This window comes from Trachymyrmex cornetzi, unplaced genomic scaffold (genome assembly GCF_001594075.2).
Source record: "Trachymyrmex cornetzi isolate Tcor2-1 unplaced genomic scaffold, Tcor1.1 scaffold188, whole genome shotgun sequence".
NCBI classification, from domain to species: domain Eukaryota; kingdom Metazoa; phylum Arthropoda; class Insecta; order Hymenoptera; family Formicidae; genus Trachymyrmex; species Trachymyrmex cornetzi.
This window is the reverse complement of record NW_017296505.1, coordinates 377,625-394,448: the sequence shown is the minus strand read 5'-3', so window position 1 is coordinate 394,448 and position 16,824 is coordinate 377,625. Positions and strand designations below refer to the sequence as shown.

Here is a 16,824-nt window from a genome sequence, read left to right as displayed (position 1 = left end):
TCTCGCTCTCTTTCTTTTCTTCTTGATTTGTTGTTCATCTCTCATTCATTCTACCTTTTTCTTCCAAGAAAATAGAGGCTGTAGAGAGCGCAACATGGCGAACGTTTTACTCCCGCTTAATGGGTAGAAAGAAATCGACTCAGGGCTTATCATTTTAATGGAAACCTTTATGGAGGCCACTTTAGGCGATATCTCCTCGTGTCTGCAACGAATTCTGGGTGTTCAAATGCGCTGGACAAACTGCGCTTTTCAGCTGCATAATGCGCAGCTTCCACGCTCCGGTTATTGTGCTAATGGAAAGACATTCTAACAATCTTTTCGCTGATCATACCAATTCGTTTCAGACTGCTACTCGCGAATGGAATCCTAAAAGCCGTCCATAAAAGTGGCGCAGTTTTCGAAGAACTCGCTGTAAGATTTGATTTCACTATCCATCTAAATATTTATATGTATATAAAGACTGTTAGTAATAGTCTAATAGCGTTACGTAAAAGTATTCAGATGGATCTGCTGAATACATATACTTTTTGATAAAATTCAACCAAGGCGTTTTCGAACAATTTATTATAAATCTCTCAGAAGATTCATATTTATTATTCATCAGCCAAATACTGTTAAGGCGGATGATAGTCAGTTCCAAGCGCCTACATTTTCATAAAGCGTATAATAAATCAAAAATATAGAATAAAGTCGGTGTCGTTTCGCTCTTTAGCGGTTATCCAACAAAAAAAATTCTGTGTCTGGGATAAGCACCTGCCTATGTTTGCGATGCTAAAAAGACAGCTGTTTACTGCGTCAGAATAAAGTCAAAGAATTATGATTTGATAATTTACATTTTTTGTGTCTACACGGAGAAAATTTTCAGTAAAATTGATCAAACTTATTTTATACTTTATTGTAGTTTTATTAATAAATGAGAGAGATTTATATTATAAAATTCTTCGAAATACAATGTTGTCCCACGGCTGTCATATTTTCAAGGTAAATTCTAAGAAAAAATTCTCTCCGTGTACATAATTTTGAATTAATATAAATAGTAGGTGACTAAAACTTTAAAGTATAATGTATTATTGTAATATTAATTTAATCGTTTCGTTGATTATTCACAAATCGACATTAAAAACACGAAATTTGTGTAAAACTATCACCATCTTAAATATAATTGTTAAAAAATTTATTAATTTATGTCTCTCTTCTCTCTTTCATTCGCATTTTTAACCTATTCCTATTAAAAATCTCTCAGGCTCCGAATTTAATTTATAATGACACTTAAATCTCATCAAGAAATCATCGAAGCTTGCAGAACTGTAACTTTCGTAAACCGCACGTGTGGTCCATTGAAACCGCATGACGTGACAGTTGATAGCTAATAAATATATATCAATGATAATAACGGCGACTATCTCGCGGCGGTCATCAACACCAATGTAAACATCAGACATTATATGGGTCAAGCTCTTGCGGACCGCGTGTCGGAGAGTGCGTACGCTGTACCACATTCTCGATCACTACTCATAGATGCACTTACACGGCCATGCGCAACGTTAGGCGCTCTCGATCAGGGACGAATGGTAAGAGGTAAGATTTTAAGAGGCGTGAGTTTCGTCATTCTCTCTTTTCTACCTTCCCTCCATATAGGAGAGGAAACGGTACTTTCCAGGTACTACCAGTAAAAGGGACTCTTTGGCCAAGCGACGCCCACGCGGAGCTGGAGCACCGCTTCGCTTTCTACTTTTCTAGACGGTCTCCCTCGATGATCTACAAGGGTTCTCCGCTATGCTAGGAAGAACGGAGTACGCTCATACTCTGATTAAAAAGCAGACTCGTAGCAACTCTTATGCGTCGATAAATTACGTTACTCCCCCAACGTCAGATTTGCTACTAATGCTCGCAAGATTACCATCTCTCTTTTATTACCGACATGTTCACATTCCTCAGAGATTTTGTCACTCCAAACGTGAATACTTACGTTATAAAAGAAGAGAAAGTAAATATACTTACATGAAGAATAAATATGATATAAACAATATAATAATTAAACGGCTTGTATATATGATATATATATAACCTACTTATATTATAAAGAATCAAAACTAATAATTGTAACAATTGTAATAAAAATGGAATAAATATGTGCTGTAGTACTTTTTAATGATAAAATCAATAGTTATTTTAGAACCATTAAAATTAACAATAAAAATAATTGAAAAATGTAAGATGGTTTATATTTAAAACTAAATAATTTCATAATGCATACGTTAGTTTTATTATTTAAAAAAATGGACTGTTTATTTATTCCAATTTTATGCATGAAAGCAAAGAATTACGATCAAATAGCCATACTTTAATGTAAATAATTCTCAAATCGATCGTAATTCCGTTTTTCGCAACTTCCTCTTTCTCTTTTCGAATGGAAGTAGCTACGAAACTCACTTTTCCCTTTGACGAACTCAGTTGAACTGACATCTGTAGAACTCGGTTGAATTAACGCATCGCAGCTATCGGCGACGATTAATAGGAGGAATGTGACGCCGAGGAAGTTGCAGATCAACAGCGCTCGTGGCCTGTGTCGGTGGTTGAACATGATGAGCTTTCATGCCCTTCACGAACCCGTAGGCCTTGTCAAGGTGATCTGAGTGAAGATTCCCTCTTCTGCTTCGTGGACTCGTCGATTGTCACGAACAAGGAGAAGATCGGAGGAACTTCGGAGAAATGTTTCCGCCGCTGCCATCGCTCTCCCTTCTTCACTGTGCATGTCACATGTCTGGCATTAAAGTCATCATGAGTGTCTGAAATGAGAAAAGTGGCAATCAGTGGAAAAGTAGCGCACGATGTTAAGAGCACCGCATTTGCTCAATGTGCGTTTGATACAAACGCGACTCTCTAATCTTCTATAGCATATTTCTTATGCTTGATCTCTCTTTGCACTAAAAAAAGGAGAAATGGTGCTACAAGCTTCATTTACCTATGTTTCATTCACTTTCTTTTCTATCATGCTTTTATTATATCCTCATGAGTTTTACTGATTCAAGCTAGATGTTGCATATTTAGGATAAAAGAAAAGTTTAGGGGTGCTTGAGGTCATAAAGATTTACTCACATTTGGAATTAAATGTTCGATAAAAATGTGATTATATGTTTTTATACGAATATTAAGCGAGATGAGACGCGAAAGATAATCAGTATAAATCCTCCCGCGTTGAAATCTCTGTTATTTTCATTAATACTTCTGAAGTGTTTCGCGAGTTATGCGTATAAATCAATAATTATCAGCCACTAAAATGAGTTATGCCGATTGGTGTGCTTGCAGCACATATTTCTAAACTACTATACCCTGGCAACGATATTTATTTTATGTGTCTGAATGCATCCTCTATCATATCACGTAATAAATGTTACATGTTTTACACTGTACTCTGATGAATAGCGCGACAGAATCGTAAATGTGTCCGCGTCGTGTGTGGACAGACTATTAATTTTAAGTCAATTAATTGGAATTATAAATATAATTCCAATTAATTAGCGTGATAAAATTATCCACATTATTTAGAAAATAAACATTAATGCTGTGTGATGACATCAAATATTAATTTCGTAAGAAAATTACTTACTTCTGTAATTAAAAGCATTAAATTAATGTTCATTTCGTGTTGAGTAAAGAAAAAAGATTACGTTCGTTGTAATTAAATGTTTAACCTCACGTTTTTATCATATATCCAGTTCTCTCATTAATTTAATCTGTATCAGCATCAAATGGTTTTTATACTCGGTCTCCAGTCCTTAATTTCAAAAAAGCGTGTAGCTACAAAAAAGTATTCACTCATCTTCTAGAGTGGTAGTGTTGTGTCATCGCCTCGTTTATGGACTACCTTCGACGGAGTGTATCGCACTAGAAGATGGCAAGGGAAAAATAAGAAGAAATGAAGAAGAGAAAGACGAGGGGATGATGGCAAAGAAAGAAGGGGCGAAGATCGAAAAAGAGAGGAAGACAATGCAGCTAACAGCAGGTGTCTGCTCGCTTGTTCGTTCCTCCTTTTTTTCTCTCATCTCCGTTCCCTCCTTTTCGTCGCGATCTCATCCAGAGAGATCATCCCAACACTCACACATACACACACACTCACATACTGGGTTCCCTCTTTGTTCTTTCGCACTCCCCGCGGAGTGGCGAACACGAGTTCCCTTATTCGGATGCGACAAGCGAGGATCAACTTAAACAAATGACGTCGAGCCGCGCGCGCGGCGGCAGTTTGATTGCGGGTGTCTCGTTAAGGTCGCCTCTTCGGATCGTCTCTATTAATTACGATCGATACCCGGCGACGAGCCATCGACGACGAGGCGCTTGATCATGTCGCTCGTGATAGTGCTACGTGTTTATCTCCGCCCTCCACGGCGCGATTCTTCTCGGTCGTCGCGGTACCACGCTGTCTGCCAACGAGAAAGACGTGGGAGACCCTGGAGTGCTGCTCGGATAACAGAATGATCGTAACATGTCGCGTATACAAGTCTGCACACAATACACACTTCCGCAAACCAGTATAAACCCTCAAAAGAACAGGAAATAATCCGAAAGAAATCGACTTAATATATATATATTGACATGTTTGCATTTTAATAATATATACATATATATTTATATACAAATTTTCTGTTACTTTTATGAACTTTTGTACAGTTAATAAATTTAACACTTCCAAGATTTTGTTTTACTTTATACAGAATATAATGAACATGTTTCTGATACGTTACATTTGTAAATCACGTGGGTTTGCACTGGTGACTTCGTCAGAAATGCGACGACATGGTACGAGGATTACGATGCTGCGAACCGGTTCCAGACGTACCGTTCGAATGGCGGAATTAACCAGAACTCAAAGGACTGGGGCGCCGTCGACACTTCGCTTAATTGCATGGCTGGGACTTGCAAATTTTTATCGTTCGTCTCAGGGAACTTTAATCCTATCTTTATAGCTGTTTTTGATTGCGACTGTGACGCAAAGCGCGCACGCACAGTATAGATATATTTTAAATCTTCTTGTTATTCGTCCTGCGACTTTACAAGAGTCCGCATAAAGTGCGGAGAATCAAGTAAACTTAAATTTAACATATAGACTTTTATAAAGAAAGGTTAATACAATAATTTTGTTCTAGTAAAAAATTCATTCTATTATTCTCGTAACCATTGTCGAAACACAGTTTGCTCAATATTTTATATTACAATAGAAATTTATTATTTATCTGCTTGTGCTACACAATACAAGAAAAATAATTTTAAAGAATCGACAAAAGAATAATGACAAACATTTTCTTAATACCAGACAAAATCTGACAAAGTGTTACGAATCTCCATAACTTGCATAATAAGAACTTGTTAATGTTTTCGTATTGTGGAAAAAAGAAGCATTTCTCTTTCTCAACTTGCGACACGTTTTGCAATTCGCGACGCTCCAGTGCTGAAATTTCACTGTGATTAAGAAGCTATGAAATACAATAATTTACAATCGCGATAAGAAATAAAGCGGGCATCAGCTCCGATTACTAGCCGGTTATTGTTCGATCGTAATGCTATAACGTTATAAATAATATCCATGCAATTCTCCGTTATCGTATATTTTATGCATCACTTCTGTGAAACTCCATTGCAAGTAAAAACAATTTTTGCTTAGTTTTTTAATGTATTTCTTATTGAATAAGACATATTGTGTGTGATCTAAAATATTACTTATAATACAATCTCATGTATTTTTGTTATTAAACATTCATTTTTTATTTGTTATATATCCAAATTATTTATGTCAATATAATGTATACATTTAAATATAACATAAATAATAACAGAAATGTCATAAATTTTTTCTCTGTTTCTGTTTATTCTTTTTTATTTCTTCATTCTCAGTCACGAACTGCAATTATCATTTGACGTTTAGGTATTATTTTATGTTATATATAAGACATACATTAATACTGCATGCTATATGTTTATATTTTTCATTTATATATATATATAATATAAAATTTCTTACTGTGGCAATTTTGCTTTATTATTAATTAATTTATTATTTATAATTTGCATTTATATAGGCAAAACAAAAATATAATTATTGTTTTAAACTTTATTATTATATATTAAACTCTCGATTGAACTCGAAGATAAAATAACAATTTAACGACCTGCATCAAAGAGCGAAGGCTTTCTTGCGTTTTTCGTTTCTCATAAGCGAAATGCATTTGTCACTGTTGTGCCGAACAGATCAGTACGCTCTCTTCGATACTTCTCAGTGACTAATCGCTGATCGTCCAAGGCGTGTCCGCTCCAGGCCTCGTTAACTTTTCTCAACGTGTACCTGCGTAATCTACCCTTCTCTCATACTTGATCCGATAAGAAGTAAACGTCGAAGGTGCCCTGCGAAAACGTCTTGGCGACGCCGTGCACGCTCGCGTTTGTTGTTTGCAAACTGGCGTATGCACCGATCGCACGAGCTTTTTATCAACGTCTACAAAGAGAGATTAAGAGGCGTGGTTCTCCATATAGCGAGACATGTTCCTAGTGAGAACCGCTGTTAGGAGTACGAGAGAAACAGCGCAATAAGAAATCTTCCCTGGAGAACCGTTAAGTTTAAATAGACCGAACAATATTTTCAGCTTATTCTTTTATTCGAAAGCTTACTTGGCATTTCGCCACGATTGTACATGGACATTTCGGTCCATTCTTATGTATTTTATATTTTCGAAAAATTAGTAAATATTTTATTATTCTACTTTATATTTTCGCCAAAGTTTGCGCGTCATTAGATAACATATATGTACATAAAACGAGGACTTTCTATCGTCTTTAAAATTCAAAAAAAGTATCGATGTATGGACTTTTTAAATACTATTTTTTAAAAACTTTGTACAATATTCTTTGAGCATTTTGTAATAATTATATTTACATTTTAAATGATACGTATACGCCAACGATAATAAGGCATTTGGTGTTTTTCAGCAAAAGGCATAGTCTAACACAGTGACCATTTTATCTCTGTTTAGTGATAAATAATAAGGATTTAATAATTCACTGTGTTACACTGTATTATCTGTGTCTCTTGCTGGAAAGCATCCAATATCACAAAGATATTTAAAAAATTCAAGATAAGGGAAAGAAGCCTGTTGATCAGAAAAAAGTCTAGAATTTTTCCCTGCGAAGTCAGAAAGAATTCTTCAAGGAGCGACTAATGCGGAGCATCGTGGATGGCGAGGAGTTGGAGAAACAATAAGAGAAAAAGATTTTGCCATGCGAGACATCGATCGTATATATCGTCGTGAGGACTTACGTTCCTCTCGTCCTTCGTCTTTCCGACCCTCATTCCCTCCGTCTCCTCGCACGGTTGGACTCGGGCACAAAAGCGGCGTCCTTTGAGGGAGGGCCCGAAACAAAAAAAGAGTCGGTGAACACGGCATGCAACCGTGTTAACTGCGCTGATTATGCATTCATATCCTTGTTTCGCGACAACCTGCTGATTGTTTCCACAAAACGCGACAACCCCCTTGTAGCCGTGTGTCCGGGCCGGTTTTTCGGCGGATTGTGAGGGAGACGCGGCCGTAGGTGCTGCTAAGGACGCGCGAGCCCGCCAGCAAAAAGGATCAATTTGTATGCGGGTGAACGCTCCCCATTTCTGTCGCCGTTCTTAACAGTCCCGGCCGTGTAACGTTTGCACGACAATGGTGACGGCGAAATATAAGGGCGCTCAAGAAATGCATGTGTATACCGGAAGACAAACAATTGAAGAGTCTGGGGCAACAATGTGCTAATCCACACGAAAGAGAAAGAGAAAGGCGAATAAGGTTCTAATTGTAAGATTTTGTCTGCAGGTTCTGACGATGGTTTTACTCAAAAGCGATTACATTTTTAGAAATAAATTAAAGTTAATGTAAACCAAGGATAGAAAATTCGTATAGATATTACAAAAAAATGGCTTATCGATTATTTTAATAAAGTTTGCTTATAAGATATATAATTTTTCAAAAGATTAATATTTTTTCTTAATACTTTTAGGAGGAAAATACCACATATTTGTTAATAATTTCAAAAATAATAAAAAAGGCTAAGATTTTAACTATCTCGAAATAAATAAGAAAATGCTGATAGAGATGAGCTTATTTATTCGTATATGAGATATCTCTTCATATTAGTACTAATTTATTTTTCAGTAATCTAAAACTTATTTGAAAAAAGACAAGACGCGCAAAATGAAATATAGAAGCGCTATCTTTCGTAATATACAAATCTCACGTGATCCGTCCTACTCATGATGATCTCCCATCACGATGAATAAGTTAGCGTTTCCTCAAGGTGTGTACACTTCATGATGCCTCGTTATCGGTGACATGTAAAGCTCCGATTAAGAAACATGATAAGAGGAATTTTTTTTTTCAGCACCCGAAAAACATGAAGAGTGTGTGAAAAATGTGTGTGATAAAACATGAAGTCGTTATATCAAGATATTATTTAAACGAGCAAAGTAAGAAAGAATAACATTAACAAAAATCAAAATTAAAATGCTTCGACAAACTTTAACAATTTTTGACAAATATTAGTACATGTATGTTAGTCAGAAATTAGTTTAATTGAAAATATATCCCGTTTTTTAATCTAGATAGAACAAAGTTAACAGAAGAATAACTCATCAATCAATCTTGTCGCAACAATAATTGACCAAACAACAGAAACGATTTAAAGGAGAAGAAATCGAGGAGATACGGAAGGCATAACAAACAAAAATAAAGAAACGGGAATAGGTAATAAGTGAAAGAGAATAACGAAAGAGAATAAGCTCGAATAACGGTAACATTGAACGTGAACGTAATCTCAATGTTTAAAAATTCTCATTGCTCAAATTAATGGAGGGCTTTATTACAAAATATTTCGGAAATATTGTTTGAGGTTTAATTTAAAAGTCCATACATAATCGGCCAACAAAAACCAAACTTAATTAATCAATTAAAAACCATCGATTCCATCGTTGATTCACTTTCATTAGACAGCATATGGATCAACATTTTATTTTATGCAGCCTTTGCGGCAACCGATTGCGTCAAAAGCTGTAAAGCCAGTTTTACTTCTCGATTGAGTGAGCACGATATAAGTCGATTGTTATTTAAAATGCACTTTTTAAAGAAAGAAAAAAAAGATTTAATATTTCTAATTTAAAACAAATTGATAGTACAATAAATTGAATAAATGAATAGAATAGATGCTCATAGAATTGCATTCTCCTATGAGCAATGCGTGCGAGGATAAATTGAACAAGTCATATTGATAGCAACGCATCGTAAAAGTTATTATGTTGGTGGAGAAAGGAGTATAAAGCGGCCTGTCGAGAAACTTGACAAGAATCTGAGTAAAACAAAGAGAAATGGTAGCAACTAGTTGCTTCTTATAGACATTTGCGGCTTCCTATTGATTGATTTGCGAGAGTCACGTTTGCGGTTCGTTAATAACGCGAACGTTCGTGACTTCGTGAGGGAGCTTCCACAAGTCCAGTGTTTAAAGAAGAGATATCGTGAGCATACAACGTGGTGAGCCAGAGAGTGCGCCATGAAATCCAGGATTACCGCTCACGATCGTCTCGCTAGTAAGGATCCAGTCTGAGTTTCGAGTCACGGATAACTTCTACCGGGTCGACCTCCAGGCTTCGTGCATCTTTGCGGCGTGACTGCTCGACTACGTTTATGTGAAAAGTTGCTTTGCACGTGCACATACCGAAGAGAATCCTGAGCGAGTTTGCACGAATTGAGAGAACGAAATATATACAACATGTAGATATCTGTATCTCACAATATTTGTATCATGATATGGCTGTAGTGCCGTATTAATTGGAGTTTTTAGAGATAAAATATTAATGTAATGTATACGTAAACATCATTATTACAAAAGTATATTAATAAATTATTTATAAAAACTATTTTTTAAGTTAAAATAAAATTCTCCACTTATTTGTCTTATATAGGCTGTAATTATTTTATTTAAAATAAGAAAAGAAGCTATGAGCCAAAACGATTGTGTGTTAACGAGTTCGTGTAATTTCAAAATTATATTAACAAAATTAAAATTAATAAACGTTTCGGTCTCACCATTGAGTTATTTTTAGTGCAATCGTATAAACCCACATTAAGTTGTTTTTTAACTTTATAAATATAATTTTAAAATTATGCGAACACGTTTTATTCATAGCTCCTTATTTTTCTTTATTTTAATTTTTATCTGCTAAGCCTTATTTTTACGTTTTTATTTTATTTTAAACGACATATATTTTATAATGTTATTGTTACACCACATGTACTCAGTATTGAATTATGAATAATGATTACAAATTTTGCATTTATTACACATACAAATAAACTTCTATCTTCCAATTTCTTTCTTGAAAAGTGATTCTTCTCATAATTTTTCGACATGCATATTTCTTCTTTACATATCAGCGTGATGAATTATGTGAGTATTATCTTTCTGTCATTCTGAACAAATTGCTGGTGGCATTATGAGAAGCTCAGAGATTCCATGGTGGACATTCTCGAAAGTTTTGACGAGAGATAATCAATAATGGTCGCTTCTATCCTGTAGGTAAGATTACACTGCAGGACTAATCAATGCTTCCACCAGTCGAGTATGCTTTGACTGATCCTTGGTGGATCGCAAATTGACAGTTCCGTCAAGGAATCGTGCGGACAAGCGGCAGGCAAGATCGCAACCGCTGCAAAGCGACCGTGAATAAGGCAACTGGTACTTGAAGAGGATAAAACCATTGAAGAGCAGCACTGAAACGGAGATTGCAAAGATAAACGAGTCCACCGTAGCATTGTGCATGCCGCCCCGAGGCCCCCGTGTTAAGTCATGCCGGATTCTTATCCTCCAGATCTATTCTCGTCGAACGACATACGTCGCTTTGAAAACAACGCCGTTACCATTTTTCCAGAAGGACCGCATGAAGGCGTTAATAATAGTTTACGTGCCATACAGGAAGATGTAAGACTAAAAATGTGCAAGCTTGGAATTCATTGCCTATATAATCTAAATGTCCTAAATGTTCGAATATAATGTAAATTTTACATGACGATTACTTTTAATAAAAATATCTTATATTGATAAATGATAACATAAATATATTATTTGCACCAAAGAAGATTAAGATTCTAATTTTGTTTAATATTTGCACATGTGTGTAATTTAATAATAAGATGCAAATTGAAGTAGTCTCATAAACTACGTGATTCGTTTGTCTTGTATGACAATTCCGTGACAGGACCTTTAAATCCATCATGTTTCTTCGTAATATATCAATAACTTTATTAGGAATCGCCTAATTAATTGTCTTCAATAACAGTTCAAAATTAAACGAGTGTTTCTAATGTATGATTTTGTATAATCCTGCATTATCTTTATAAGAGAGCTACATCTTTTTCATTAAGATTATAAAATGAATCATTTAAAACATATTCGTGGTATAAGTGTTCGTGCTTCATCTAGTAAGTTTTATCCGAATAATTTATTCACATAAATTTTTCTAAAAATATTTTTTTTTTCACGTGTATTTATATTCTAAAAATGCTATTTATTATAAATTTTATAATAAATATGTATAATATGCCACATCCTGCAAAGGTAACCATGTTTCAATCTTATCTTACTACTTTCTTTATTGAAAAATTTTTTCAAGACAATAAATTATGTGTTAAACAAATAATATACACATATAAATTTAATATTATTGATTATTGTATAGACGCTGCTTTGCCATCGCATTATGGACACCATACTAATATATATTTTGAGAATTATAAATTAAAATCGCAGCTATTACGGTCAGATCCATTATTTGCAATAAAAAAAAGTCATAATGTTGATGTCAAATATTTGGGACAGTTTCATCAAGGCAGCCTGCGGCTCGTTTCCAAAGAGGGCAAAACGATTCGCAAACAACGTAGTAAAACCAAGTCTAGCATGACTTCATTAAAGAAGAAATCATCGATGCATAAGAAATTGCCATCAGAGAATATAGCAAAAAGAGTGTATCATTATTCTACGTGTCAGAATGTCAAATTTAATAGCAATGAAATTAACAAACAATTCATGACTCATAACAATGCGATAATAAATGGCGCGAAGGATATTAATCGTCATAATAGTTTTATGGCGACTATTGAGAAATATCCTCGACCTCGATCATATGCAGAAATGATAGCCGATTACAGCGAATCCTTATATAAGGAAGCCACTGCAGGTGCACGAAAGGATAGTTTTTATTTCAACAATGCAATATGCAAGAGTCCATTCAGTACTTTCTCGGTTCCACCTCAGGCTAAGAAAATTATGAATGTTGCTGAATACAGTGAACTTTCAATTGAAAGACAAAAAAATGATTTTCCTTTTCCCGTTAAGTCATCTGATTTTTACAATCAACGTAACAACAGAAACACTATTGATTGTTACGATTTTCAACATCACACTACGTGCACTACAGAAGCAATGAACAAAAATATTAATCGGAACTATGTTACTACGAACGACGACTTGAAGAGCGACGATCAGTCTTATGCGAAATTAGTTGCTGATTGCAGTAAGTCCCTGCATAATATTCCTATTACAAATGTTTTGAATAATAATTTAGTATCAAAAAGGAACATGTTAGAAAGAAATTCTTTTGAATCTGTTATTGCTACGACAAGAAGAACCAGTGGCACGCAAGAGACAACGCGGAAGATAATTCCCGCTATTAGTACAATGCCACTCGAGAAAAATATCAAGGAAAAAGTGATTAATTTAAAGGAAAATGATTGGTTAAAAGAAATGGAAAACGTGATAAGTGACTTAAAAAATGTGACCGATAGAAAAGCCGCAAGAGTTGATGTTCCTAAGATGAAAAAATTTGATAATCAAAAGGAGAAAGATACGACAACTAGGAAATTGAGCTGTCAATCTGATAAAATCGATAGAATGGAAAAACGTAAAAAAGTTCTTGAATTGCAAAAGCACAATTATTCGCACTCGAGTGGCAAAATCTCAAATCTGCCACAATATTTTGGTAATGCAGCGGAAAGTTCAGCCGTAAAGAAAAATTCAACGCTTGCGTCAACTAGCGGTAATACTGTATTGAAACAGCCACAAGTAAAATTGCGGATGGTGCCTTCTGAAAAAGAATCCGTTGTATCCATCAATGTGAACCAAGATTCGTTTGGATCATTAGATCCTCTAAATTCTACCTCAAAACATCTCTCTGTCGTCGTGCAATCTGATCAAAAGGAAGATGTAAAATTAATGGACAATCAATGGAACGCCCCAACGCTTCGGCGTACCAATAAAAGTGCATCGCAGAGCAGTGCTTTCGGTCCAATGTATATTTCAATTAGCGAAGACTCTGCACCAGTCAAACAAATTGAGTTTTCAATTAATGGCAAACCGGTTTCGGAGCTGAAGAGTATCACTGCGCGAACGGAGAAACTAGATGTGGTGAGTTCCGCGGATAAAATTGAGATCAGAATACCGTTTGTCAAGGACGATTTGAATGTATTGGACAAAACCAGAGAGGGTGACCTATCGAAAGGAATTAAGCCAAAAGGGCAAATATTGAATGTGCAAATATCTGCCAATTTTCAGGACGAATCTACGAAAGATAGTAGTATTGAGAAACCAGCGAAAACAATACAATACCAATATGACAGAGACACGATACCAATATCACAACCAATTTCTAAAACTCCTTATTTGTCTAACAATTTCCCAAAAGTTCGTGAGGAAACTTTTAGCAGTAATAATATACAACAATACGAGTGTACTAAACAAATGGATATTAAATTTGACGATAACGAAACAAATATTAAGAAATATAAAACAGGCACTTCGTTGATCAAAGAAATAAATAATGTTGAAGTTGAAAGTTTGAATACAAGAAGAACAAATACTACAGGATTTCCGGAAGCAAATAAGTACAATGAAAATGAATCTTCTGACAATCGCGTTCCTTCAAAAATGATCCCTTGGTGGTCCTCCTCGGATTCTTTCAACAAGATAAGAAAGAAGGAAAATGATCATAGACCGCTTATACCACCTTCAAATAAAAATCAATATAAACCAATTTCAAGTTTGAATCAAAATTTTGTCACTGAATCATTACTATCAACGCCGAAAAAGACATCAAATTCAAAGGTATTACCAAAGAGAATTCAATTAATGAATAACACAACTACAAATAATTCTAGCAATACAAGTCCAAATTCTATAAATCTTTATGAAGAATCTAAACCATCTCTTCATTATGCATGCTCATTTAGATTAAAATCAAATCAAGGAAATTCCAATATGCCTGAAATTATAAGAAATGGTTTGAAAGCTGAAGATAAACAGACATTAACTGCGAAAAAAGATATCAATAAAATTTCTGGAATTAAACAAATGGAATCGATTACATTATTTAAATCTGATACAATGAATATAAAAAGCAAACGTGATATAGGTATAAAAGAAAAGACATTTGTACAAGAAAAAGTCAAGCCACCAAGTAGTGCACAAAATTTATCATCAAAAACACATCAAGAGAAAAAAAAAAGTTATTCACTAAAACAAACAAGGTCAATTGATGATGTATCTAAAAATATAAAATCAAAAATAGAAGATATTTTGGATGTTATAAAACCAATTGAAAATAATAAAAACGGCACAACAGATTATGGTTTAAAGAAGATGTCATCAAGACAATTAACAGCAAAATTAAATAATGCAGCGAAAGAAATTCAAAATCCAATAACTACGATAAAGGATTTTATTCCAAATTCATCTACAGCGGAAATAGTGTCAAAGAAGATTGATAAAACAATGTTAATAAAGCAAATAGAACCAACTAATACAGAAAAATTAAAATTAAAGAGCGATATTTCGCCGAAGAAAAAAGATTTAACAATAAAAAACGATGCGATCATGAATCTTAAAGCGCTGAATAACAAAGTTAACAATATGCAAGAAGTAGATAAGAATGATTTTACAAGTTCAAATTCTCCAAATTTAAAAAATTTTCCAAAATTAACGCAAACACTAAAAAAACAGGAACAATTCGTTAACATCATTTATCAAGATAAATCGAAACAGGATTTTAAATCATCATCGAAGATTAATAAAAATGAACATAATTCGTTAATTACTTCTTCATTAAGGACTTCTTCAGGAATGATGCAAAAATCAGAAATCTCAGGAAAGGTATTATTAGAAGAGTCAAAGCAAAATAGACCAAAAACTTTAACAAGCATAAAGAATACTCTAGAAATGAATCAAAAATTCGAAAAATTACAAAATTTGACATCATCGAAATCGGCTAATCCATCCAAAGAATCTTCTGATACGATAATAATAGATAAATTGCCATTGAAAACCGAAAAACAAATACAATCAAAACCGGCCAAAAATGCAAATATGACTAAAATTGTCAATATAAATAAGCTGTCCTCTTCACAAACAGTATCAATTTCAAAAACAAAGGATTGTACAATATCTAAAAATTCAATAGATAAAAATGCAAGAGAAATATCTCAATCTGTAAAACCGAAAAGGATCAAAGTGAGAGATATGATAGCCGAAATCGTAACGAAAAATCCCAAGAGTAAGAATCTCTTACCGAAGGAATGTGAGGAAAATTGTTTTAAGGCAGGATCGGACAAAGAATATTTTTTGGGATCAGCTGGTTCTTCAAGGAAGCCAAATGTTTCGATTAGTTTCAAGTCAGCAGATTCAAATACGAAATCTAGGGTAATGTCAAACAACAATTGTACTTATAAGAAAAAATTGTTTATGGAATCATTTTATTCAAATTTTAATAGGAAGAATGATATTATGTCAAATTCGCAGTCAGCCATATTCAAAGTTCGACAAAATTTGAATGACGTCGATATGCTGGAATATCCTGCGCCAAATGTAATCAGAAGTAATGGATTGTGGATTAATATGGATAGACCAGAGAAGAGTATACTATATTCCGCATGGTTACAACGATCTGAAAATGATATCAAAAAGAATGAAAAATTATTTTGATTGTGTATTTTGTTAAAAAAAATATCACGTGTGTGTACAGATTTGTTAAAATATATTTACATCATGTCAAATTATCTATATATACTTTAACAGCATCAATTATTGATGCATGTTGTATTGTTTATTAAAAAAAAATACTTTAATAAGTAATATTTCCCATAAAGTTGTTAGATGTAATAAAGAGTTTCGTCAAAGAGATATGCACATGCATTATCTAATGCCGTAATCGAATTCCTTGATCGTTCTAGAAACCGGAATGAGTGCTTGATGGTAAAACTTCGATGGCTTGCATAAAGGTAATCGTTTTTCTGATAGCTTTGCATTCCGTTGAAGGAACTCGTCGAGTAAACACTGGATTGGGTAATTAAAATTCTCATTACGCCGGCGGCATCTTGAAACGCGCCGTGGACAATAGGCTCGAAACGAAGTCGCGGGTTGCAAGGATAGGATCGTGCCGTAGAGAGGCAGAGGGTGAAAGCATAAATAAAGCCAATTGGTTATGAAGAAGGAAGGAACCTGTGTCAAAATGTTGTAGAAAAAAATTATATAAACCTTATTATACTTGTGTGTGAAAATTCTAATTCATTATGATTAATTATGATTCTTCAATAACCTTCTTTATAGTCTATAAATTAAAATACAAAATATCTACAAATTAAATTAACAAGAAAAGAAATATTTTTTACTATTTATCAGATGATATTTATTATTAAATAAATATATCTGGTAAAATAATAAAACATATTCCTTTTCTTGTTATTTCATTACAACGAA

The 16,824-nt window shown here is 34.1% G+C and overlaps 1 protein-coding gene across 2 annotated transcripts; it reads left to right on the top strand.

The window, feature by feature from the left end:
• Positions 1–11,289: 11,289 nt before the first annotated feature.
• Positions 11,290–16,534, top strand: LOC108759468 (uncharacterized). Of its 2 annotated transcripts, none has more exons than XM_018504917.1 (5): positions 11,290–11,501; positions 11,759–12,440; positions 12,504–15,768; positions 15,868–16,012; positions 16,378–16,534. In XM_018504917.1, the coding sequence occupies exons 1-5, from the start codon at positions 11,453–11,455 to the stop codon at positions 16,416–16,418; spliced, it is 4,182 nt and encodes a 1,393-aa protein (XP_018360419.1). In that variant the 5' UTR covers positions 11,290–11,452; the 3' UTR covers positions 16,419–16,534. The 2 variants fall into 2 exon arrangements, with proteins under 2 accessions (XP_018360419.1, XP_018360420.1); XM_018504918.1 differs by having other exon boundaries at positions 11,759–12,445; positions 12,509–15,768; positions 15,868–15,933; positions 16,384–16,534.
• The last annotated feature ends 290 nt before the right edge of the window (positions 16,535–16,824 follow it).

Coding starts and splice junctions, on each gene's coding strand:
- LOC108759468 (XM_018504917.1), top strand. CDS start 11,453: ATGAATCATTTAAAACATATTCGTGGTATAAGTGTTCGTGCTTCATCT. Junction 12,441..12,503: donor GATTTTTACAATCAACGTAA/CAACAGAAACAC, acceptor TACAGAAGCAAT/GAACAAAAATATTAATCGGA. Junction 15,769..15,867: donor ATTCAAATACGAAATCTAGG/GTAATGTCAAAC, acceptor TCAAATTCGCAG/TCAGCCATATTCAAAGTTCG.